A 25,394-nucleotide genomic window follows, 5' to 3' on the forward strand; every position below is an offset into this window, starting at 1 on the left:
CAATCTCTCATGGAATGGATGGGTTTTGGTTGACTGGAGCAATATGAGTGTGGTCAACAAAACTAATGAATCATAGGAAAACGGTGTCAAAATGGATGATTGGGCTGAAGTAAAGAGCAGTGGTGTGTGAGTGGAAAGAAAGGTTTGGACTAGAGGATGGGTGTGTGTGGGGGGGCAGGTTGAGGAGGCTGGATTAGATTAGATGCTAGTACTGAGTGTGTGAGTGGAAAGAAAGGTTTGGACTAGAGGATGGGTGTGTGTGGGGGGGGCAGGTTGAGGAGGCTGGATTAGATTAGATGCTAGTACTGAGTGTGTGAGTGGAAAGAAAGGTTTGGACTAGAGGATGGGTGTGTGTGGGGGGGCAGGTTGAGGAGGCTGGATTAGATTAGATGCTAGTACTGAGTGTGTGAGTGGAAAGAAAGGTTTGGACTAGAGGATGGGTGTGTGTGGGGGGGCAGGTTGAGGAGGCTGGATTAGATTAGATGCTAGTACTGAGTGTGTGAGTGGAAAGAAAGGTTTGGACTAGAGGATGGGTGTGTGTGGGGGGGCAGGTTGAGGAGGCTGGATTAGATTAGATGCTAGTACTGAGTGTGTGAGTGGAAAGAAAGGTTTGGACTAGAGGATGGGTGTGTGTGGGGGGGCAGGTTGAGGAGGCTGGATTAGATTAGATGCTAGTACTGAGTGTGTGAGTGGAAAGAAAGGTTTGGACTAGAGGATGGGTGTGTGTGGGGGGGCAGGTTGAGGAGGCTGGATTAGATTAGATGCTAGTACTGAGTGTGTGAGTGGAAAGAAAGGTTTGGACTAGAGGATGGGTGTGTGTGGGGGGGCAGGTTGAGGAGGCTGGATTAGATTAGATGCTAGTACTGAGTGTGTGAGTGGAAAGAAAGGTTTGGACTAGAGGATGGGTGTGTGTGGGGGGGCAGGTTGAGGAGGCTGGATTAGATTAGATGCTAGTACTGAGTGTGTGAGTGGAAAGAAAGGTTTGGACTAGAGGATGGGTGTGTGTGGGGGGGCAGGTTGAGGAGGCTGGATTAGATTAGATGCTAGTACTGAGTGTGTGAGTGGAAAGAAAGGTTTGGACTAGAGGATGGGTGTGTGTGGGGGGGCAGGTTGAGGAGGCTGGATTAGATTAGATGCTAGTATTGAGTGTGTGAGTGTGGAAGGACATCACCCACCTCCTGATGGCCACAGTGAGTGCCTCGGGGGAGCTGGCACACGGACAAATCACCTCCGGCCTCAGACCCTTACTCTGGAAGACATTCAGGAACGCATCACATGATGAGATAGACCCTGAAGGGAGAGAGAGACAGAGAGAGAGAGAGAGAGAGCGCATGAGGGAGTAGATAAGAGAGGGTGGAGCAATTATTTCTCATTACTGCCTAATTAATATCAATTTAATTCCGGAGCATGCTTGATCGTAATTGTGCCAAAAGTGATATTTGAGCAGTTCTTGGTCACACACACTTCGACATTTCAACACCAAGCACATTCACACCTACTCACACGTACAGCTATTAGAGCGCCTGACCGAGCACTTATGATACGAGACTGCTCGTATGTATGTGGGTATGTGTGTGTGCAGGCATCTCCATCTCTTAAGCACACACACTGGCTTCAAGCAACAGATATATATAGCACATATGCACACAACAGCATGCATACACGTGTATAAACACACACACACACACACACACACACACACAAATAATGTTATGATCATTAAAGCATTTGACACATGGCCATGTGAAGCAGCTGTCCAATCATTAGACTTCATTTTCAAGTCCCAGATATTCATAGAAAAACAAACACAAATGTAAGAAGGGGAGGGACAGAGAGATATGGAGGGAAACAAACAGACTGAGTAAGATACAGAGTGGGGCAAAGGCAGGAAAAGAGAGAGAGAGAAAAAGAGGGAGAGAGGGAGAGATTAGAGAAAGAGAGAAAGAGAAACAGGAATAATAACTTACATGGATTGGATCCATCGGCCACTATCAGCATGCGCAGAGAACTCAGGTTGATGTCTCTCTGGTCCCTGTGGGCCACCAGTGCCCAGTGCATGTCTCTGCTCTTCACGCACGCCACTTTAGCTGCACACGTACGCGCACACGCACAAACATGCGCATGAGATACATTACACATCAACAGAATACCTTACCAGGGCGGCCTATTGTCTTGAGAAACCAATCTATACTAAGCTATGTGCTCCAAGTGTGTTGTTGAGAAGGGCAGCACGCTCGCGTGGGGGCGGACCTTTGTACTGACACACTTTTTGGATCCAGGAGAGCGGGTTGACCTTCATCAGCGAGTAGGGAATGCTGATCACGTGCATCATGTTCATTACACTCTGGAGACACACACACACACATACACACACAAACACAGACAGACACGCGTCAGCGTTTCTCTGCTGGGTTGCGTGGCTTGTGGGTGGCGTGAGCAGTCTTGCCAGTGAAGGGACCTACCGTCAGGATGCCATGCCACAGACCCACATCCTTCTTAAAGTCTAATACATTCACTATGGTCTCGGCTGGAGGGGAGAGAGAGGGAATGGGCTCACTGTTTATGCGAGAATAAAACGGAAACCGCATTGTTTATAGCTACAACAGTTTACATACATATTGACATTCACCAGTAGTTTATATACTCTTTCTGTGTTTTTGTGTGTTTGTGTGTACATGCGTGTGTGTGTGTGTGTTTGTGGGAGCATGCACCCACCTTCAGTGTATCCACAGGACTGTGTGAGAGCCTGGCAGTGTGTGAGCAGAGCGATCCTCATGACTGTCACCCCAAGTACACTGCCGTCCTTACAGGTCTTATACTGCGTGCACACACACACACACACACACACACACACACACACACACACACACACACACACACACACGCACGCACACGCACGCACACGCACGCACACGCACGCACACGCACGCACACACAACGCCGCATATGAGATCAGCCAGGTGTCACGCGCAAGCACCCGTTTACAAACCCACAGCCCAAGCCTGCAGGGCCCTGATCGGCTGTGTACACCCAGGGCAACAGAACTGGCCCCTCCACACGCGGCTGACCCAGCGATGCACGTACTGCATGTACCACACGTCTCACGTGCCTCTAAGAGGACTGGGACATTCATCTCGCACCCGGGGGACGGCGTGGCCACATGCGCTCGGTTGAGACGTTCTGCCTTCCTGTGCTTGAAGAGGAAAGTCCGTTTCCTCTCCGCGCACGCTGAGAGCGGCACCTCACGATTACGCGGACGCTGTTCCTCAGTCATGCTGGACCACTAGTGGAGGGTGGGATCAGGGACTCTCGCTCGGCGACGGATGTAGTGCTTGAGACACGGAACCTCCCAGACTGAGACATCTTAACAACCGGGAGGCTGGCAACGCGGACCGCCACGGGAATACGGCCTTTTCAGAGGCAATGGGGGGTGAGGGTCTGACCCCGACACAGTGAAAGTAGCTTAGCAGGAGCGAGAGCTCCACCAGGGTCCCATTCCGGATCGCTTACCTCGATGTAGGCGGTATCGTTGTTGGCGTCTTTGATGTGGGGAAACCAATCACGCGGCGGCTTAGAGAGGTGTTTGGACTCAGTGACGAACCACAGCAGCTTAGGCCAGCCTATGTCACACAACGCCAGAGGAGGGAGACGTTTAATGAAAATGTCAGAATCAGTAATGAATATTAAATCCTCCCGGCTTTAGCCACCATCCAGAATGGGCTGCAGTGATCAATCACATGACGTGAATAACCTTACTGGGTTCAGTCTACTGTGTCTGCCTCTCTCTCCACGTCTCTCTCTCTGAGTAAATGAACATCCACTCTTTCCCATCCTTTATCAGCACATTGTCAGTATCATAAAGCCATTACCTTTGCAAACACTATTTATAGCCCCTTTCTATTTAAACCTCCTTGCAACTGAGAGGGAAAAAAAGCTGAGTACAGGCTTACACCCCCCTCCACAATACACACACACACAGGCACACACACGCAGGCAGGCACACACACGCAGGCAGGTACACACACGCAGGCAGGCACACACAGGCAGGCTCACACTGGCAGACACACAGATGCACTCTTTGGGGCCTCCGCACTCCAAAGCACTCCCATGCCCTTTTCTCTCCTTACACGCACGCACGCACACACGGCTCTCACCTTTGAACTGGGGTATTTCCCCGGTAGGTCCTTTGGGCAGGCCCTTGTGGCAAGCGTCGCTGGTCAGGGCCACAGTCACCCCACAGCTCCCCAGGAGGAAGCCGATCTGCTGGCTGCCTGCGTCCTGCAAGGCACGGGGCAGAGTGGAGGGGAGAGGCCATGCTTAGCGCGGCCTCCCCACGCACACACACAAACATCCATCACTATCCGCCAGGGTCAGAGGGCGGGGGTGGCCGCAGCCTACTTACTGACGCTAAGCTAAGAGATCACTCTACCGCAACAGCTTGTAAATGAATGTTTTTGTGAGTGTGTGTGCGCATGTGTGTGCGTGTGTTTTTAAACACGCCCATGGGGACACTTAATAATTTTCCCTCATTTTAACTCTCGCCTCCGATGTCTCCTTCTGAGCGACATGTGCAGACGCTACAGCTGCCTCTCAGCTGGACGGCAGACGCAGCTTTACTGGATTCCAAGCGGAGCCGCACGTAAAGGAAGCCAGCAAGTGTTCTGCCAGCGCCGAGATCCTTTTCCTGGAATTCCTGAACTGATGAAGGGCCGGAGTCTTGCCAAAGTGCTGAGATCCCTCACCCCACACCGACACGTCCCTCCCCCTCCGAGAGGAGAGGAGAGCCCCATGACTCCGCTAAGGCAAGTTTGGCAAGTTTGGCTTGTATTAAACCCAGACGAGAGCGCCTGTGACATTTGCAACACGCGGTGCGGAGAGTTTCTGAGAGGCCGTCCTAACGCCTCACATCAAAAGCTGAATAACTCTGAAACATTCAGGCGTCTCGGCCAAGGATACTGGGGACTCTGGGGGTGGGGGAGCTGAGAGGTGCTGGCTGGAAGTCGTCATGGGCAGGAAAAACAACAACAAACACCAAGATCAAATGAAACTCTCTTTCAACTGCTAAATCCCGATACGGCTGATACCTCTGCCCACCGTAGCCACAGCTGCGGGGCTCTGCGGGCAGCAGGCACAGGTCTGTTCAGCTCCTCACCTTCCTGGTGAGTGGCACCTCAATGGGCACAGGAACCACCTCGGCCAGAAGACAGCCGTAGAAGGCCACCATGAATGCGGCAGGGTCGTTGTTAGGGAACACGAGCGCCACCTGCTCCCGCAGAGAGGAACACAGAGAGAGAGAGAGAGAGAGAGAGAGAGAGAGAGAGAGAGAGAGAGAGAGAGAGAGAGAGAGAGAGAGAGAGAGAGAGAGAGAGAGAGAGAGAGAGAGAGAGAGAGAGAGAGAGAGAGAGAGAGAGAGAGAGAGAGAATGTTACATCCCGGACAGGGACAAATACTGATGTAACACGAGAGAAATCCATGAGACTAGCGTGACACTGACATGAAGCTACAGGGCCTTGAAAAAGTATTCATACCCCTTGAACTTTTCAATTTTTTCATGTTACACCTACAAACTTAAATGTATTTTATTGGGATTTTATGTGATAAACCAACACAAAGTAGCAAGTAATTGTGAAGTGAAAAGAAAATGATACATGGTTTTCAAATGTTTTAATAAATAAAATTCTGCAAAGTGTGGCATGCATTTATATTCAGCCCCCTGTACTGTGATATCCCTAAATAACATCCAGTGTGACTTCAAAGGTCACCAAATTAGCAAATAGAGTCCACCTGTTTGTAATTTATTCTCAGTATAACTACAGCTGTTTTGTGAAAACCTCAGAGGTTTGTTAGAGAACATTAGTGATCAAACAGCATCATGAAAACCAAGCAACAGCAGACAGGTCAGGGATATAGTTGTGGAGAAATGTAAAGCAGTTTTAGGCTATAAAAAATATCCCAAACTATGAACATCTCACGGAGCACTGTTCAATCCATCATCCGAAAAAGGAAGGAGTATGGCACAACTGCAAACCTACCAAGACATGGCCATCCACCTAAACTGACAGCCCAGGCAAGGCAAGATCACTACTTAGAGAAGCAGCCAAGAGGCCCATGGTCACTCTGGAGGAGCTGCAGAGATCCACAGCTCAGGAGGGACAATCTGCCCACAGGACAACTATTAGCCGTGTACTCCAATCTGGCCTTTATGGAAGACTGGCAAGAAGAAAGCCATTTTTAAAAACAAGCCATAAGAAGTCTCATTTGTAGTTTGCCACAAGCCATATAGGGGACACAGCAAACATGTGGAAGAAGGTGCTCTGGTCAGATGAGACCAAAGTTGAACGTTTTGGCCTAAATGCAAAAACGCTATGTGTGGCGCAAAACTAACACTGAACACACCATCCCCACCTTTAAACATGGTGATGGCAGCATCATGCTGTGGGGATGCTTTTCTTCAGCAGGGACAGGGAAGCTGGTCAGAACTGATGGGAAGATGGATGGAGCTAAATGCAGGGCAATCCTGGAGGAAAACCTGTTAGAGGCTGCAAAAGACTTGAGACTGGGGCAGAGGTTCACCTTCCAGCAGGACAACGAACCTAAACATACAGCCAGAGCTACAGTGGAATGGTTTAGATCAAAGCACATTCATATGTTAGAATGGCCCAGTCAAAGTCCAGACCTAAATCCCTAAATGGCAAGACCTGAAAATTGCTGTTCACAGACACTCTCCATCCAATCTGACTGAGCTTGAGCCATTTTGCAAAGAAGCCTGTAGATGTGCAAAGCTGGTACAGACCTACCCCAAAAGACTTGCAGCTGTAATTGCAGTGAAAGGTGGTCCCACAAAGTATTGAGTCAGGGGGGCTGAATACAAATGCACGCCACACTTTCCAGATTTTTATTTATTAAAACATTTGAAAACCATGTATCAATTTTCTTTTCACTTCACAATTACTTGCTACATTGTGTTGGTTTATCACATAAAATCCCAATAAAATACATTTAAGTTTGTAGGTGTAACATGAAAAATGTGGGAAAGTTCAAGGGGTATGAATACTTTTTCAAGGCCCTGTACTATCAAGGAACACACCGTGAATGCAGATCAAAGGCTGAGGGTGTATTAAGTAAGGAAAAGCACAGGCCCAGCCAGCAGCAGTGGCCAAGGCTTTCCAATCGCTCCATTTGAGGTTCAGAAACGTATGTTCAAGCATCGTTCACCAAGGCAGGCGCTGTGAAGAGGCTCGCTCACCCGGTCTCCCGGCCGCACCATGGGCTCCTGCTTGGTCCCCAGTTTGTGGAGGATGTTGTAGGCCACTTTGATGCTCCTCGACCACAGTTTACCTGCGACGCACGACACGCAGGCGCGTTATATTTCCAACAAACCACGCCCCAGCAGCACAGTGCCCAGCCTCCTGTACGCTAGGCAGACGGCAGTGCCCTGGCTCATCTGGAACTCAAACTGGATTACTCCAGGAGAAAGGACAACTGCACAATGCATACACCACATCCCGCTTTAAGTTGAAAGCGCTCAAAGCGTTTCAGAGAGAGTGTGAGGGAGAGAAATATGGACAGAAGCCCAGCAAATTTCAGTTAACTTTCAATTTGCATATCATTTGCACGCCATCCATCACATGACCCAGCCGAATGTTTTGAGCGACAAAAAAACGCATAACACGAAGGAGCACTGACTGAGTTTCTAACCCCCCGTCGCCATGACGTGTAAACAGACAGGGGTTGAATAACCAGAGCATCACTCAAACAGGCGGACGTGTTCTATTTTTGGAGAGAGGCTCGGCCCCCGTGGTCCGCCTGAGTCCAGATCGGAGTGTGGGAGGTGCGGGCTGCTGCTCACGGCGTTCCGCATCCCCTGCTGACCCACCTCTCGTCTCGAAGCCAGACGCCTGACTGGACTAGGCCGGCTGGGGCAGACGTGGTGCAGTCAGGTCACGCTTTGCTGGTCCTTCAGAAGAATATGCTTGTGTTGTGTGCAGTACATACATATGTGTAACTGTGTGTGTGTGTGTGTGTGTGTGTGTGTGTGTGTGTGTGTGAGAGAGAGAAACTGGAACGGCTCTCAGACTGCCAGAGAAGCAGAGAGTGGGGAAAATGATCATCTCTTCAGAGACAAGAAGAGAGAGCGGTTCACTGCAAAATCCATCCAACACACACACACACACACACACACACACACACACACACACGGCAACACCACAAGCCCATTGTCACACCTCTCACCCGTGACTTGCCGCACGCAGGATCCTTGCTGAGAGAGCTCAACTGACAAAATACACCTCACGCATGCAAGAATGTGTACACACACACACACACACACACACACACACACACACACACACACACACACACACCACCATATATCAACACCAACAAAATACACACACACTCTCTGAGCCATCGATTTATACAAGCCCTGTAAAACCTTTCAGGTAAATACGTTTCTAACAAGTAAACTAGTAGGAGACACTATTAACATGTTAAGAGTATTAACAGGCTTTAACATACATGAGCATATGGGAGGGTGGAGGCAGTGTCAACAGGGTGGGGCTGTTTACCGTAGGTGAGGACGTAGAGGGGCTTGCCGTTGGTATCCATGGTGGTGAGGCAGGGGGCTTTGGGGGAGATGGTGCCCCAGCGCTGCAGCGCCGCCTCCAGGGACGGAGGCCAGTTGGTCACCACCCCCAGCTGCTCCCCCCGCATGGTCATCATCTGGGCCCCCTCCGGCCGCGGCTGGTTCGGGTCTGGCTGCTGGACTGCACCAGGCGATGTCGTCAGGAAGAAGAGATTGTTATTGCGTGGTGGGGGGATGGGCAGAGTTTGTATTGTTTTTTTTTTGTTTTGTATTTTGCGATGGGGTGTGGAGGGGCGTCGGCTTACCCTCCAGAAGCTCCTCAAAGTCGTCCACAAAGAACTCGCGCAGGGGTGGCCGTCGGGGCTGCTTCAGGGTGTTCACCAGTTGCTGGATCTTAGCAGAGACTCGACTGCTGACCGGGACACCTGAAGACACCCAACCCCCCCACACCGCGCACACACACACAAACACACACACACACACACACACGCACACACACGCACACACACACACACACGCGCACACACACGCGCACACACACGCGCACACACACGCGCACACACACGCGCACACACACGCACGCACGTACATTAATGAACATGTACATGCACTTAAGACACTGGTCTCTCCCACAGGCACTCGCGCAGAAGCACCACACCCTGCGGTTCGGGACAGGAGCAGGACAGGCGCGGGACGGCCAGGTCATGCACATTCCCTCCTTGCGCTATTTACTTATCATCTCATCTCTGCATTTTCACGTCACTCCAAGGAAATTCTATGAAGGTTCTGTTCTATGAAGGTTATTGATCAATGCTTCTGACAAATGCATTTGGGGGCGGGGGTGTGGAGGGGCGCCGTGGGGGGGTGAGTCCCCGGAGAGCAAATTAAATTGTCATAAAAGAGGGAGATCGATGCTCTCAATCATGGCTTAATCTCGGAGGATCCATCACTACAAATACCAGAGAGGGAGCTCAGGCAGGGAGAGCTGTCCAGACAGCGCGCTCAACAACGTACACACGATCGGACACTTCTTTGCTTTCAGTATAGTGGCTAACGGCAAGGAAGTGGGGACTGGTTCCAGGAACGTGCTAAATGTTTATAGCACCCTCACCAGGCAGTGACAGATGTTTCTGCAGCACACACGCACCACCCACACACGCACACACATCCACACGCCCTGCGCTCTCACCGTCTCCGGTCTCCATGAGCTCGGCGTTGCCGTACTTGGGCGTGGTCCGAGGCACGGTGGACACCTGCGGCCGCTCCACCTGGACGGGGTGCTCAGAGGCGTAGGTGGTGACGTCCGGCGGGGCCGAGTGGTTCTCTGCGTGCGGAGGAAGCAGACGCTCAGAACGCCGTTCGGCAGGGGGTGGAAGCGCAGGCCGAGGTGGCCGGGGTGGGGGCGGGTGGAGGGGACTGTTGCCTTCAGAAACATGGACGTGTCCAGGAACAGATGGATGGATGGGAGATGAAGGACGCAGAGGAGAGTCATTTCCTCCTCTTCATAATTACAGGCCCTTTTACTTCCACTCTGCTACACCTCTGGGCTTTATTTTCTCTCCTGTTCTCTCTCCGATTGTAAATTCTCAGCTGTGCGTGCCCTGTTATTCACCCTTCATTCCTCCCAGGTCTCACTGATGCACTAAAGCGACTCCCCCAGACCGGATGTTTCTATCACATCGGAGCCGAGGGCTGTGGCCGATGCACAGCCGGCACGATTACCATGCCGACAGCGTCTGCAGGTGAATCACAGCCTATAAACCCGACACATTTCCTTCTCCGTCTCTTCCGTTCTTTTTTGCCCAGGATGTAACGTTTCATTTTGTTGTGCTGCGGGGTGGGAGGCTGGATGAAGGCTCAGAGGGTTCAGAGGGCTCGTAAACGTGCTCGCACGCCCGTTTCATGCCAAACGTGAGCCTATTCTGACATTCTGGGCTTTCGGAGAAATGCGCAGCAGGAACACCAACAATGCCCGTCTAGCTGTGCTGCCGGTGTGATAAAACGTTCGGACCAGCCCGGGCCGACACGGAGCGCCGCGTCCACCCAGCTCGGGGGCAAACGGACAGACACGCTCCTGTTCAGCTGGGCCGTCCTCAGGTTCCATTACAAAAGGAGGAACCTAAATCACGTTATGTCTTATTTGATATGCTGACATCATAACTTAATAGAGAAGCTTATTTCAGCGCTGTGTTTTGTGTAATGCAGAACTGCTGTGGTGTGGCTCTAAATGAATTTACAGCCAAGTGTGGCCTGATTCGATCAATGGTTGTGTAATTTCGTTCAGCAATTCTGCAGCTGTATTTCTCTATTTGGATTAAACCTTTGACAATAACACATGTATTAGTCATACGCCTGAGAGCAGTGACTGACGGCCACTGACTGTGGGCAGTGAGCGAGAGAGAGAGAGAGAGAGAGAGAGAGAGAGAGAGAGTCGAGGAGACAGTAAGGGAGACAGACAGGGAGAGACAGGGGGACAAAGAGTGAGAGCGAGAGGAAAAGAGAGAGATTGAGAGAGAGACAGAGACACACTGAGAGAGGGCGTGTTTTGGTAAGAGAGACTGTGTCAGACACGAAGCAAGGGTCTGTCTGAGAACGTGACTGAGACAGAGTACAGGGTCCACCACCACTGGCGGCGCTCTTGTTACTCTTGGGCCTACTCCTACGCCGGCCACACGCCCTCCTCAGCCTCTGACACCCTCCCACAACCCAGCCTCTTCCCTGCCTCTCCACTCCCACCACCTGCACACTCCCTTCCAAACGTCCTTCCCACTTTAGCTTCCCTCTAACCCCTCCCCCAGTTCCATCAACTGCCATGAATGTCAGAGGAAACACCCAGGAGCCTTGTTACTTACGTAATATGCTAATAATAACCCAGTGACTTCTCTCTCTCTCTCTCTCACTCTCACTCTCACTCTCTAATGACTTCCCACCAAGCCCAGAGGAGATCACAGGAGCTGGGAATGACACCAAGAAGGTCTCTGCTTGGAGGTGGAGTGGTATCGATGCCTGTGAGAGGAATCAGCCGTGCTGCTGAGAGCCACACAGGTCTTATTTCCAGGGCTTGCACGGTACAGGACAAAATGCACTTTGAGTGTTGTTTATTGACTACACGTTGAACCTTTGACACTTGCATCAGCCTGTGGAATAAAACTTCCCATGGGACAGAAATTTATGTTTTCCATTTATTTTTCTACAAACAGCAACTTATGTTGTGCATTAGTGGAAGAGGAGTTGTTTTCAGGTACATGACAGCATTTAACAATCAAGAGAACGTCTGACACTTAGCATAGACCAGAAAATGAAGAAACATGACAGAAGCTGCAACCTAGGAGCTCTAGAAAACCCACACCCCCCCAACAACCACACCCACCCAAGATCAGAAATGAAAAGAACACAGCACTGACATCTAAAAGCAGACTGAAGCATCTATAAGCAGACTGAAGACCGAAATAATCAAGCACACTGCGTTTCGTGACCACCACAAAACAAAACACCGGAACATTCTGGAATCACACAAAGTATGCCACTGTAGACAACTTCTGTACCTCTGGAAACATATACAGAGGCTCAGGACCATCAGAGGACATCTCCACACTCCTCACACAGCACGGCTGATGGTCAGACACACCATCGGCACATCAAGCAACATGTGAGTGCACACACACATGCACATGCACGCGCACACACACACACACACACACATACACTTATGTATTGAGAAGCCTTTGGTCCTCTGTACACACCAAGGACCATATTCGGGAAACAGAGACGCTCAGATGGTCTGGATGAAGAGGGATGCGAGATGGATGGAGGTGGGCAGAGTGTGTTTTGGGGGGAGGGGCATGGCGGAAGGTGGGGCATACTGACCATCCGACTCCAAGGGAGGCGGCCAGAGGAGGTCGGAGCCGAACTCGCAGGAACGACGCAGCGAGTTGCCGTTCTCTGCTACGCCAAGCATAGTTTTCCGCTTCAACGAGAGGTGAGCGATCGGCCCTGGATGTGGGGGGGAGGAGGGAAGGAAGAGGAGGAGGAAGGGAAGAGAACCAGAAACTGACGATGAGCCATCGACCACAGGCATGGCTGTCCAGGGCCAGAGGCAGGTGTCCAGAGCACTGACTGCCACACCCCAAGCGTGGCTCCGACCCACGGAGGGTGGGGTGCTGGGGGGGCATGGTAGTGCTCTGTGGTCCACATAAATGAACTTGGTCTCCCCCATTTACAGGTCCTTGACCCTCCCAATGGAAAGAGAGCCTGTGGTCAGCGTGGCCCCAAGGTGAGCCAGATCCCTCTGACAGCGAAACGCGCACCTCAGTGTAGACCAGACACGTTAAATATATCCCGCTGTTACGGGCACTAAATGCTAACCAAGCTCTGGGAACGCTCCCAACGCCGCAAGCTCCAACATTTTCCGCTCTTGGCCGTCTGCTTTTAGATGGTGTCGCAACAAAATTGTGAGAGGAGACAAAGATAGGACAGAGACAGAGGAAGAGGAAGAAAAAAAAACCTGCCAGGGAGAACACAAAAACAAAAATAGACAGCAGGCAAAGAACGGGAAAAGAAAAACACGAAAGCGATCCAAAAAAAAAAAATCCTGGGAGAGAATCAGAGCGGAGAGAGAGAAAAAAAGAGGAAAGTAGAATGGCTGCAGGACAGAGGGAGCAGTGAGAAAGGGAGGACTCTATCTGACTAGACTTTAAACACGACCAAGGGGTGCTCTCCCACATGACACGGCTAACGGCAGAGCCGACAACCCTGTTCGGAGGCAGGTCCCTGTGGTGGGGGCTCGCCAAACCCCTGGAAGCATCTCCTCCTGTGCTGTGGTGGGTAGGGTAGGGGCGTGGGAGAGAGCAGCAGTGAAAGACCTCTCCTTTTCCGACGGCGCCTTCTGTTTACGGTTCAAATGGGCCGCCCCCTTCGAGTTAACATTGGTGCGCCGTGCTTCCGCTACGTCTGTGGGAGGGTCTCTGCCTGCCCGCACGCGTCCGGGAAGGCTTCAGCCACACGCCACTGGGTGGGCGGGGCCAGGCGGAGCGTCAGGGAGCTCAGCTGGAGGGAAAAAGCTCAGAGAGGCAAACGTGACGTCTGTAAGCGAAAGACACCGCAGCGGGTTAAAGATGCAAAACACAGGGACAGGCAAAGGCATACGGGGAGAGAGAGGGAGGGAGAGAAAGGGGGGGAAAAAAACAGGGGGGGGGGGGAAGGAGAGGGGGAAATGACAAGATGCTGACTGCAGACAAGACAGACAGAGGCAGCTGAGTTCAGCAGTGAGGGCGGAGGAAGTGCTAGAGCAGCAGAAGCCGGGGGGGGGGGGGGGGGGGGGGGGGGGGGGGGGGGGGGGGTGTTTAGGGGGGAAGGCTGGCAAGGTTACCTGGCTTGCCGACATGCGCCTGGGCCAGGACGTCGGCCAGGCGGCTGGCGGCACCGCTGCCGCCACTCTGCGTGGACGAGGACGAGGATGAGGTGGTGGAGCCGTGGTGCACGGCGCGGCTGATCCAGTGGTCCATGCCCACACTGCCCTGGCTGGAAGTGGGCGTGCCCTCACCTGGGCCGCCCTCCTCCTCCGAGCCCGACGACGTGTCTGTGAGGGGGGGCAGGGACGAGAGCGGGGAGAGGCCTAGTGAGAGTCACTCACACCCACTCAACGCTCAGCCCAGGACGTGGAGCGCCTAGCGCGGGTCCGAGCGGGGGGGAGGTGTTGGTGTGGGGAGGAGTTGAGACTCACCTGGAGGAGTATAGGCATCCATGGAGGTCTGCACCACCAGGGAGCGGCGCTTGGAGGGCATGGGGACGGCCACCTTCCGCTCCTTGTGCTTGGCCAGCGCCGCCTGGACGGCTTCAGTGTGCACGTCTGCGGGGAGGCAGGGACGGAGGGTTAGGCGAGCGGAGAATGGCCGCCTCGGCCTGGAGCCTGACAGCTGACACGCAGGGGCTGATGCAGGGGCCCCGACATGAGCCAAAGCACCACCCCCAGCCCTTACGCACGCGGGGCTCATTGACTCATTCCATGTGTGTTTGTGTGTGTGTGAGCGCCCGGGTTTGTGTGCACGTAAGAGCTGACAGAATAGCTGACAGTACCCTGCACCCACTGCCATGTGTATTGCCAGGAAAGTGGCACTGTTGCTCACACTGACACTGCCATGCTCTCTAATGATCCAAGCTGTTATTGGGACGACTCTACAGAAGTAGGGCGGCAAACTCCACTCTCCTGCTGACGTGCGGCGTCCAATTTAGAGCAGCAGGCGTGTACAAAAGTATAACTGAATATTACAGCTGCAACATGAGTGCATATTTCACTTTACTGATAATAATTACAAAAGAAAAAAGGTTGTAAATTTTAAGTGCATAAGCGCACATCACTGCGGTGCCTAATAGTTCAGTCTGCTCATCCGTTCAGCCTGGAAGCTGACAGGCGTAGACTATGAATCAGCACAGGGGCTGATAAATTTTGGTCGAGCAATTATTTTGGAACATTTCCGTGGCATGATGGAGGATAAACATGTCAAAAAGTCCCAGTGTTTTTCCAAGTTAAATATTTCTAAAGTTAATTGGCAGTAACAGAGCAAATTCTGGATGTAATAATTGTTTTTGTTTTCTGTTTTTGGGGCGGGGGGGGCATATACGGCACCATCCAAACCGGGTCTGTAGACCTGGGGAGTGTGTTCTCAACAGCACGCCAATCCGGCCTTATGTGAGCCAGTGGAAACTGAATGCTGGAAGGATGCTGTTCCTGGCGTGGTCTACAGTGGCCACTGAGGGGTGGGGACGGGCGGGGGTCTCCTGTCCATCAGCCACTGGGACACCCGCATTGCCAGGAGCAGCATTGGGACGGCCTTGGAATCACTCCACTCCAACCCCACAGCCATCCCAGAGCCTCTCCTGGCTTTGTGGGTTTCCCAGCTCCAGCCCAGAGACACACAAACACACAGGCCAGGTTCATCCTAGAGCCAGGCCTCACTATTTCCCTGACTATGATCTGGTCTGCACAAAAGACAGTGAGCGATACTGGCTATGGTGGTTACACAGTCAAGAACAATTGAGATAATGCAAAAAAATAGATGTTACTATATGTAAATAGACAACTCAAGTGTGTGAACATGAGATTTTTTTCTAATATGAATAATACGGTTAAAAACAAAGCCTAATTTCATTGTTTCTTTTATGAGGCTTCGTACAGTACATTTGAAAATGGCTTAAGAACAACAGATGCAGTGACAACAGTAACAAAAGCTGGTTAGTGACTCACTCGATCTTTCCAACAGGCGTACGTTTAACAATATTTGTACTTCAAAACCCCGCAAAACCATAATTATCACACCTTCACGTAAAGTAACGTAGTTAGCCTCACAATCCAAACGCTGCACCTGAGTTTTTTTCGTGGTTTGAATATCTGTGCTATTAAATAAAGCACCATCACTCTGATGAGTGGTAGAGAAGAGAAGACTGACAGACAAGCTATCGGGAGTCTGAATCAACCCGCCTGCAAAACACCTCCAGCTCCTCACAGATTAATCTCTCAGTCACACACACACACACACACACACACACACACACACACGAGCGCACGTGTGTACACCCACCCCATAATGCCAGGCAGATAAAGCACAAAGCACTTCTAGGCCATGAGATACTTCAAACAGAGATCCAATCGGCAGGTCTAGTTCGCTGACACATCAATTGCCATATTTGCTCTCCGGGAGGAGGTTAGCCGCACGCCAATCAAGGCAGACGCAGAGATAAGTGTGCCACAATGTCAACACAGAGGCTCCAAGCCAGCTTCCAGCAGAGAGCTAGGAGCAGGTCTAAGACAAAAAGGCTCCGACGATGGGAGACGATGGTGTGTTTTCTTAATGCTGTGCACTGGCAGGAACTGAACTACTATACATGTTTTGGTTCCTCAGCCCCTCGCACTACATGCTAATTTCTCTTACTTATTGACATTCATTCTGCTGTGCTGACTGTCTTGCCACAGTAATGCATGGAAACAGGCAGAAGCACATGGTAATACAAAGTAGCAGACAAGGTTGCAGTAGCACACAGTAACACATGGTAACAGGCGGAAGCACATGGTAACACATGGTAACAGGTGAGGCTGCAGCAGAGCCGTCACATGTGGCTTATACCTGATCTGTAGCGCTCGTCCCGGGTGCCGGAGGAACGTCTGCGGTGGTACCGGGAGGCGGAAGAGGGGCCCATGGGTGGTCTGCGCTCGTGTACCATGGATGCCTCCAACCCTGAAGGACAGAGAGACAGAGAGAGAATGAGAGAGAATGAAGGAGGATTATGCAACCCAGCAAGGAGCACTGCAGGCCTGCTCTTATTACCCATTCACCTCACACATCTCTGCCTTTAGCCCTCACTCACTCTCACACACACACACACACACACACACACACGGCGTGGGGGAACGGCCCAGACGCCCGAGGTATGCACTACTTTTCCCAGCCTTTCTCCCTTCTGCACACCTGCCTTCACCATTTGCATTTCCAATTTCCTGCCACTAGTCTTTTTCTCCTCCTATTCCTTCTCCCACCCTCCCCCCTTCTCTCTTTCTCTCCAATTCTTTACCCCCCACACAAACACTCTGTCGCTCTCACGCCCTTCTCCCAGTCTTTCTCTATTGGACACTGCTGGAACTGCAGCAGGTAAACTGCTCTAAGGCACTCATCAGGGGTATTTGGAGCTTGCGTTCGCTTCGGGGTCCGGGGTGGGAGGTCACTATCCCATGCTGTTTCACTCTCTCTCTGTGCTCCTGAGCATCCGCAGAGGAGAGGTGGGGGGGGGGGGAGCTGGGGGTGGTGTCTGTGTCGTGCCCCTTCACTCCCTCACACTCTCGTGCGGTCTGGTGGACCAAACCAGGCAGGCCACAGAGAGGAGTGTCCGACAGAAGTTCAAGTGGGGAGGGCACGGTTAGAGGGTGTTGCTGTGACGAGACCCTGACGCAGCCTGGCGGCTGGAGCATCCCAGTGCCAGCCTCGCCCTGTGGCTGCTGCCCCACCCAGCTTTCCTGCTGAGGGTCATTTCCACCAATCACAGTTGATTGGGTTAATGTCTCTGTGTCATGGCAATTGGCCAAAGTGTCATGCAGAGACAGCCTCTGCCCAGTTTGGGTAAAGTGATACACTTAAAGCCCTTGGAGAACTTTAACAATACAAGATGAACACACTCAGTCCCTTTAGTGTGTGTGTGTGTGTCTGTGTGGGTAGGGGGCCGCAGACTTCGTTTGGCTTCCCCAATCAGACAAAGCGAAGAGAATCAGGCCCGTTCCACGTGTGCCGTCTTCAACGGGCTAACGTTTGATTTCCCACGTGTCCGGATCACGGCAGAGCTGGCTCAACGCTCCAGGGTGCTGCTGCCTGTCTGCACCGCGCATAGAGTCCGCAACCATGATGTCATATTTTACTCCCAACCAGACAGAGGACATGCTGGCTGCCTGTTGCTATGGTGACAAACGCTGCTCTCATCAACAATTCAGCTGCAGCATACAGTGTTCTGCTTGGGGGAAAAGGTGTGTGTGTGTGTGGGGGGGGGGGGGGGGGGGGGGCTCTTGAAATGTCAATTTGCTGGTTAAAAATAAAAACAGAAAGAACTTCAGAGGATGCTGAAGGGGAGGAACGTCCCTCCCACCCCCGTGCCCCAAAACATACACAAAGAGCCGTTCATCTTCAAATGGCCAGGACAGTGACACAGGCCCCTGAGATGAAATGAGCAATTACACTGCAGGGGATCTCTCCATGTTAACGGTGGGCAGGCCATTCCCTCTCCAGCCCGGCTAACAGCATTCCGCAGGACGAGGAGGCGCAGAGCAGGACGGGCACCCTCGAGAGGCTCCCTCGCAAGCCCCGTTTATCCAGAGCGACTTACAAATACCGCTATGCGTGATCCCTGGGAATAAACCCCATGTTTACTGCTGTTGCTAGCACCCTACTCTACCAGTGAAGCTCCAGGAGCCTTTCAGTTGCTCATGCGCAGAAACATAAACAGAAAAGGATCGGCTATCTAAAACTGTCAAACGACCTTTCTTTGTGGGGAGAATTTCATATTTAATGTAACGGTAAAATAAATCCTGTGAGAAGGTACAGGCGATTACAATAGGTCAAAACCCTGTTAAGGGAAGAGTGGGCAAGGGTCCGATCAGCCTTTACGACGCCCTCATGTCAAGCTTATGAAGAAGTCCGAACTTAAGCCCAGGCGCTCTCTCTCTTATCAGCAGGCAGCGGGCCGGGCCCACCGAGGCCCATTAGCTCCATGGCTGGGTAAGGTTATGGAATGCTCTACCCTCCTAATGAGCCTTTCAATGCAGCATGGGGGAAGCTCAGTAACTGCAGTATCGTCTGACAGAGAGGAGCAGAACCACAGAGTCCGAGTGCTGGAAATGGCCTTCGATGAGCTTGGTGGGGGTGGGAGGAGATACCCAGGAGTGACGCGGGTCACACGTACCGCTCCGCCATCAACTGCACACCAGAGCAGCCTTTTAGGCTGGAGCAGGAGGGGAGGAGCCAGCGTCTGGTGCGTGAGACGTCTCCCCCCCGTTCGGGCCTCCCTGGGCAGGCTGAAGGGCGTACACGCAGGCGGGGGGCTTACCCGGAGGCTGCGGCAGGTATGCCCCGATCAGCTTCGCCCTCTTCTTCTCATAGCCTTTCTGTGTTATGTCACCTGCAAAGGGAGAGAGAGGGGAAATCATGAGGGCGAAAGGCATTTCGGCTTGGTTTTACAATTGGTTTTATTGCGATTGAAGCCACAGCAGTAAGGGGCAAAAACCCATCTTCCCTACTCCACCTCCATAAACAGCAGTGCTTCGAAAGCTCTGCAGTTTCCCCTTTTCTCAGGTGTAAGACGCAAAGCTCAGTTTGGCAGCTAATTATCAATGCTGCCATGGCCTGGATCAGACCCGCTCCAGCAGGGATGTCCCAAAAAACGTGCAGCACTAAACAGGCACTGGAGGCAGACAGACTGCGTACTGGGCCACTCAGCGAATGGCGCCGTTCGGCACGTCTGGCAATGGAATGCTGCGTACCCTGTAATGAATAACGCAGCAGGGGTTTTCAGTCTCGCTAGGCATCAGCCAAGAGGGCCTTCTTTAAATCAGGAGAGGATCTGGTGCAGAACAAGCAGGGTGGAGAACATCGGCGGAGCTGCCAACGGCAGCACCAGTCACTGCCTTAAACGAGATTACAAAGGAGACCAAGGACCCTCCCTCACCGCCGCCAGCACCGCCAGCACCGGCAACACGTGCGAGAGTGTGAGAGTGCGAGTGAGAGGGCCCTTGGTTCTGGGCCCTTCTCTGCTCTCCCCTTCCTCCGAACCCCCTCATGTTTCCAGCATCATGGAACAGGATGAGGATGAGAACAGAGGGTATAAGGTGCCAGGGAGCGAAGACGAAAGCGCACAGGATGAATGTAAAAAAATTAATTAATTTTAAAAAAATGTAATAACATTTTTTTTATTTAATTAAAAAAAAAACCAACAACAAAAAAAAAACAGACTGGATGATTCATATCCTCACACCCACACGCTGCCAATCAACAGGCCCTCACTTACGTGGTGTCTCCCGCTCAGCCCTGCCAGCCTTCCTGCTCGACCCCGCCCCCTCGATCAGTCTGTCGGCCTGTCTCTCTCTCCCCCGCCCGCCTGCTCCCTCCCTTCCACTGACAGTCTGTCTCGCTGAGTTTCTCTCCTCTGCTTCACTCTTCCTTGCAAGTTTTGACACCTCTGTAGCAGCAGTTGACATGTGAAGCGTGCCCCATTATAAAGGGAGAGGCAAACAGCAACACTGTGTTGCAGTAAATGTGCTGGAGTTGAGGGGTGACCGCATTCCAGTTTAGAAATTTAAAAAAAAAAAAAAAGCTCCTCTCTCATAGCTTCCTAAATACTGGGTAGTGGTCCCAGATGAACGCTCCCACTTGGACATGCTTCAAACACACAGATCCATGGGAACACACACACGTGTTCTACACTATGCCATGTGACATACCCCCGTCCCACTTGCATGCATGCTTCCAGCAGACCCTCTCCTTCCCGTTGCAGGTTGCTTCACCTGCCACAGATGTCACGCCAACATGGAACAGACGTGCAGATTTGGCCCATGCAGCACATGCACAAAACGCTACCGTGACGAGGCCTATTTTGAGAGATCACTGTTTTTCTTGCTGCACCCTAAAAGACAGCGTGTGTAAAGTGTCACTGGAGGGAGGACTTCAGTTTCTGATACACTGTCAGCTTCAGCACGTGGTGCATACTGCAGGCCTTGATAAATCTATTGCCAAGAGGACACTTTTAATTAAAGTTCCAAAAGGTCAAGCTCTAGGCCAGAAAACTTCCTATGACTCCTGGGCCTTTGCGATTGGTGCCGAGTGCTGAGATGCAGAGTAACAAAGGCCCCCAAGTTGTGGGCCTCAGTACACATCTGTGGCAACAGGAAGGGTACGATGTTCTCCATGCTACTTCACGTCTCCACTGACGGGTTTAAGAGAGGTCAGGCTCCCCAGGTACTCCGGTAGTCATGATAGCACGCTGCTATAAAAACCCAAGCCATGCTTAGCAGCAGGCAGGGACAGCTTGTCTTCCAAAGACATGCCAAAGTAATGCCTGTTTCATTTAGCTAAAAGCCCAGTAATCAATGTAGCAGCCAAAGCCTACATGTAAACTGCAGGAGTTAGCTACATGGCTCATTTTTATTACTTGTTTACCAGATTATTTATTAACCTACTAAGAACAGGTGCTTGGGAAACTCAAGACACAGAGGCACCTAATTAGGTCTAATGGCATTCTGTGAATGATGATGTAAGTATCCAGTTGTCCTTAGCTAGCCTTAAGGTGGGCGAAATCATGGCTGTACTTAACATGCACCACTATTAATTGTATATAAATAGAAATATCAGTTTTGACTTTGGCAGTTCCAGATATAAACAGGCTAAAATTAATACAGTTCATTTAGTAGAATGGAGGCTGCACTACAATCAGTTCAACATGCGTTTCTAGCTACAGATGACAGTAAACGTCAAACGCGTGAGCCAAGTAAAAACTCCATAATGCGTGCACTGAATGAGCACATTCAGATAATGGTGAGTGATGCTGCTTTACTGTGTGGACAAATCAGAAAACGTTCACACAACCAAACAATGCTGTTCCTCAAAGTGCATCACAACTCCTGAAATTGATATTCCTGCCTAATAAAGTCACCCACAATAAATAACCACAAATATTAAAGGAAATGTACCAAAAACACATACTGCCATAGCTACATAATATAGACTCTACAATGTACAGCTATATTAGAGGACATCTGCAGAATAAGCTAATTCTGGAGATTCATTCTTGATTACCGCCTCCCTGTAAACACATCTGGCTGCCTGGGCCAGATTTACGAGCCTGTAGCAAACACAGCATGAGTAATAGCAAACACCAGAGTAACCCACGTCGCAGTGCTGGACTGGGGAGTGGCTGGGGGAGTCTGTGAGGCCGCAGGGCCCCATGCCGGATCCTCTCTCTGGAGTGCTCGCCCCTCCGCTGCTCACTGTTATGTCTGTTGGGGGGGGGGGGATCAAATTACAGTTCATGTGTGTCTGCGGGAGCTTAGATCTGGATAGCGCTACAATGTGAAATCAATACAAAGGGCTTCACCTCTTCAAGGGGACAAAAAAGAAAAGCCAGCACAAATGAGCTACTACTTCAGAACCTTGATAACTGCTACTGAATGGCGAGCCCAAGTGAGTGAACAGGAATGGTGCACTGTTTTCATTTCTTCATTTATCTCTTCTTCTTTCCGCCTTTCTCTTTCTTTTTGTTCGGTCTCTTGCTCACTGTTCCACGTGTTTTTAATATTATCTGCCACAGGTACTAAGGCCCATGGGGGTGGGGGGGTCACTCCTCTGAGGTCACTCCTCTGGCCCAACCCAGCATAAGCATACATCACAAAGGCCCACTGTGGAAAGAATCCACATAGCTTGGAAAAAAAAACAACTCATGGTAATTTACCCAAGGGGACTGATTATCAGAGAGAATATTTACAAGCCAGCACATGGCCAGGAATAGGGACGGGACAATGAGGAGCCGGCGCAGGATCAGAGAATGCCCTTTATCGGTGCCAGAACCGTGAGGGAGAAGACACCTAGCAGAGCGAGCCCGCTCTGAAGGCCACACGCCAAACACACGTGATGATGCGATGTCACTGGTTTCCTGTTTGGAAGGAGCTCCCTGGTGGGTTGAGGCAGACCTGGGAGTTTAAGGTTCAGATGAGAGAGGACGTCAGGGCAACAAGGGAAGCCTGTCTCCTAATGGAGAGCGTTCACTGAATGTACAGCATGTGAATTAAGTTAGAAATGGTGTAGAGTAACTTTACTATCAAAGCTCCAATTTGGCAGACAATTGTACATTCCTCAACGCCTACAGGAGAAACGCGCGCCTCGAAAATGAGATCGTTCATCATACTTACAGATTCGCATATGCACAGATACACGAACCTGACTTATCTGTAACAAAGCTGAACACAGAGCTTGTTACACGAGAAAAAATTGCAAAACATAGCGACGCGGGACTAATTGCATTAACGGTTAAATCTTTGTTAAAGAGAAAAACCCAGTAGTCAACATGTTTTTCCTCTCTCGTCCCTCCCTCTTGGGAAGTATGACCGCATAAATGCTGGACAATTCGATTGGACTAGTGTATAAAATAAGTAATGTAAAGACCTAGAAATGGCGCGACGCTTTTTCGTCAGTTCAATGGAAAAGGTGTTCGTCACTGCGCGGCGGTGAAAGCTTTGGAAGGAGTAGCGCATTAAGCGATAGCGCTGGAAGCCGACGCTTCACTCCGACTGAAATCTTCTGTCCCCACAGACCGCTGTGCTCGTGACCTCTGTGTAGCGCGCTGGGTGATAAAACCCCGCGAGCTTTTGGACCGGGCGCGCGTGAGGCGTCGATATCAACAAGCAAGCGCATAAAAAAAAAATAAAACAAACAAACAAAAACTGCCGGAGATATCACTAAGTGCCACGCGCCGACGGGAAGGGAACGGCACGGGCAGTTTCAATTCCAGCCGTCCTTATCTGATCAGATATATCAGGCCTTGTTTTTGTTTTGTTTTTTACTATCCACTGGCCGGTAAACAAGAGAAATATCATACCAACAGGGAAAAAGAGAAAAGATTCTTGACAAAATTATGGTGCTAATTAAATAATATTTTCTTATATTTGTCATAACAATAAGCATCATGGCAGGAGAGAACACTTTCAGTCAAGGGTGAGCAGGTAACTATGGTGATAGAGAGGGAGGGAGGGAGGGAGGGAGAGAGAGAGAGAGAGAGAGAGATGACAGCAGGAGAAAAATCCTCTGTAATAGGCAGTGATTGTTGAAATTCTGAGAGGTCCTACTGGATGAAGTACTCACTCTAGGAGCACAGCTGTATTTGAGTGAATGGTCCTCACTGTCAACACATGGAAGTGTACAAGCATGTAGAGTTTTCCATCATGAATCCCCACTGCCTGTATGGCTATATCATTACACAGGCTCTCCAGACTCATGTAGTGTGCCTCTTCAGGGCCAGATCAGAGTCATTAAACAATATTAAACAGGCCTATCATTTAAATCCTTAATTTCTATGTGTCCTGATTAAATGAGATTTGGATTAATTAGTCCAAAATTTGCAACAACTAAGTTACAACATCCATCAGTTGCCACATATGCCACAGATATGGGACTTCTCAGTATTCTAGAACAGACATTCACAGCATGGGTTCAAAGTGAGACTTGTTTGAGATGAAGTCTCATTCAATCTTAAACAGAGATAGAGCAGGATTAGCTGGCTGGTTAAACCAAAATAACACTCACATGTTACACTCACACCCACAGACACAAAGACACAGACACACACAAACAGGAAGTGGGGAAAATAGAAAGGAGGGTGAACTGGCACTCTCAGTGAACTGGCAATTTGCTCAGCAGCAGAGCCCTGCCTCAGCTCAGCCTACCCAGACACCAAGGCTGATACCCAGGCACTGAGATTGATACCCAGGCACCGAGGCTGATACCCGGGCACCGAGGCTGATACCCAGGCACTGAGGCTGCTCTTGGTAAACAAAGCTCACTCCCCAAAGGCACTGCAGTGCCTGGAAATAAAACAGTGTATAAAAGGTCAGTGGAAGTAAGCAGGCCCATTTCAATTAAAATAGCCCAAAATCCACTGCTTTCTTAATTAGAAAATTAATGTGTGTTACACTTGCAGGCAGAGCCTTTTCTTTAAACATATCAAGAGCCCCCAAATGTTAACATCTAGGCTCTTCAAAAAAGGCCAGACCAGAGCTCTTTGTATTGCTTACAATGTGGAGTAAGAAGTGTTCAGCTCACAGCTGCTCACCCTGCGTGGGCTAATGAAGTCATCTGTAAGTGCTTTAAAGCAACTCTAAAATCTGGCTTTATGGAGCAGTGGGTGGCTTCTGCGTCGTGCCATGGGCTCACTGGGCTGTAACGATCCAGCTGGACTGCAAGACTATGGACTAGGACTAGAACGGTGATGGTAGTCTCGCTTTGACACACTCTAGGGAAAGTCTGGTGCTTTTCGCCACTTCAACGCAGTCAAAAAAAGTCAATTAGACTGACATGCAAAACGACCAATCACGAGCCTTCTATTTTGGCCTGATATACAGAAGGAGGGAATCTTGAAAATGGAGTCACGACAAAGAGTCCCCCAGGAAACGCTGATTGCCAGCCCAATAAGGCATTCAACGGTAAATGTCTGGAGCACTTCTCTTCACTTTTTAGTGTCCACAAGTAATCTAAAATGGTACGAAGCTAAATTGCCCAGATGCAACGTCAACTGT

At 50.8% G+C, this 25,394-nt stretch overlaps 1 protein-coding gene across 9 annotated transcripts in view; it reads right to left on the minus strand.

The window, feature by feature from the left end:
• dip2ca (disco-interacting protein 2 homolog Ca) overlaps positions 1 to 25,394 on the minus strand; it is a 65,817-nt gene that overhangs the window by 15,295 nt on the left and 25,128 nt on the right. For 4 of the 9 annotated variants that reach the window (XM_035525986.1, XM_035525983.1, XM_035525984.1 and 1 more), the window contains exons 2-18: positions 19,166 to 19,237; positions 16,705 to 16,815; positions 14,307 to 14,432; positions 13,953 to 14,198; positions 12,452 to 12,577; positions 9,774 to 9,908; positions 8,890 to 9,009; positions 8,568 to 8,765; positions 7,247 to 7,338; positions 5,153 to 5,263; positions 4,155 to 4,278; positions 3,511 to 3,620; positions 2,716 to 2,818; positions 2,463 to 2,527; positions 2,251 to 2,344; positions 1,968 to 2,087; positions 1,176 to 1,290 (exon numbers count right to left, since the gene is read on the minus strand). In XM_035525986.1, the coding sequence (XP_035381879.1) occupies positions 1,176 to 1,290; positions 1,968 to 2,087; positions 2,251 to 2,344; positions 2,463 to 2,527; positions 2,716 to 2,818; positions 3,511 to 3,620; positions 4,155 to 4,278; positions 5,153 to 5,263; positions 7,247 to 7,338; positions 8,568 to 8,765; positions 8,890 to 9,009; positions 9,774 to 9,908; positions 12,452 to 12,577; positions 13,953 to 14,198; positions 14,307 to 14,432; positions 16,705 to 16,815; positions 19,166 to 19,237 (2,068 nt within the window). The remainder of the gene's footprint in view (positions 1 to 1,175; positions 1,291 to 1,967; positions 2,088 to 2,250; positions 2,345 to 2,462; positions 2,528 to 2,715; positions 2,819 to 3,510; positions 3,621 to 4,154; positions 4,279 to 5,152; positions 5,264 to 7,246; positions 7,339 to 8,567; positions 8,766 to 8,889; positions 9,010 to 9,773; positions 9,909 to 12,451; positions 12,578 to 13,952; positions 14,199 to 14,306; positions 14,433 to 16,704; positions 16,816 to 19,165; positions 19,238 to 25,394) is intronic. The other 5 variants (XM_035525988.1, XM_035525987.1, XM_035525985.1 and 2 more) reach the window with 3 other exon arrangements.

Source organism: Electrophorus electricus, chromosome 5 (assembly GCF_013358815.1).
Source record: "Electrophorus electricus isolate fEleEle1 chromosome 5, fEleEle1.pri, whole genome shotgun sequence".
Taxonomy (NCBI): Eukaryota; Metazoa; Chordata; class Actinopteri; order Gymnotiformes; family Gymnotidae; genus Electrophorus; species Electrophorus electricus.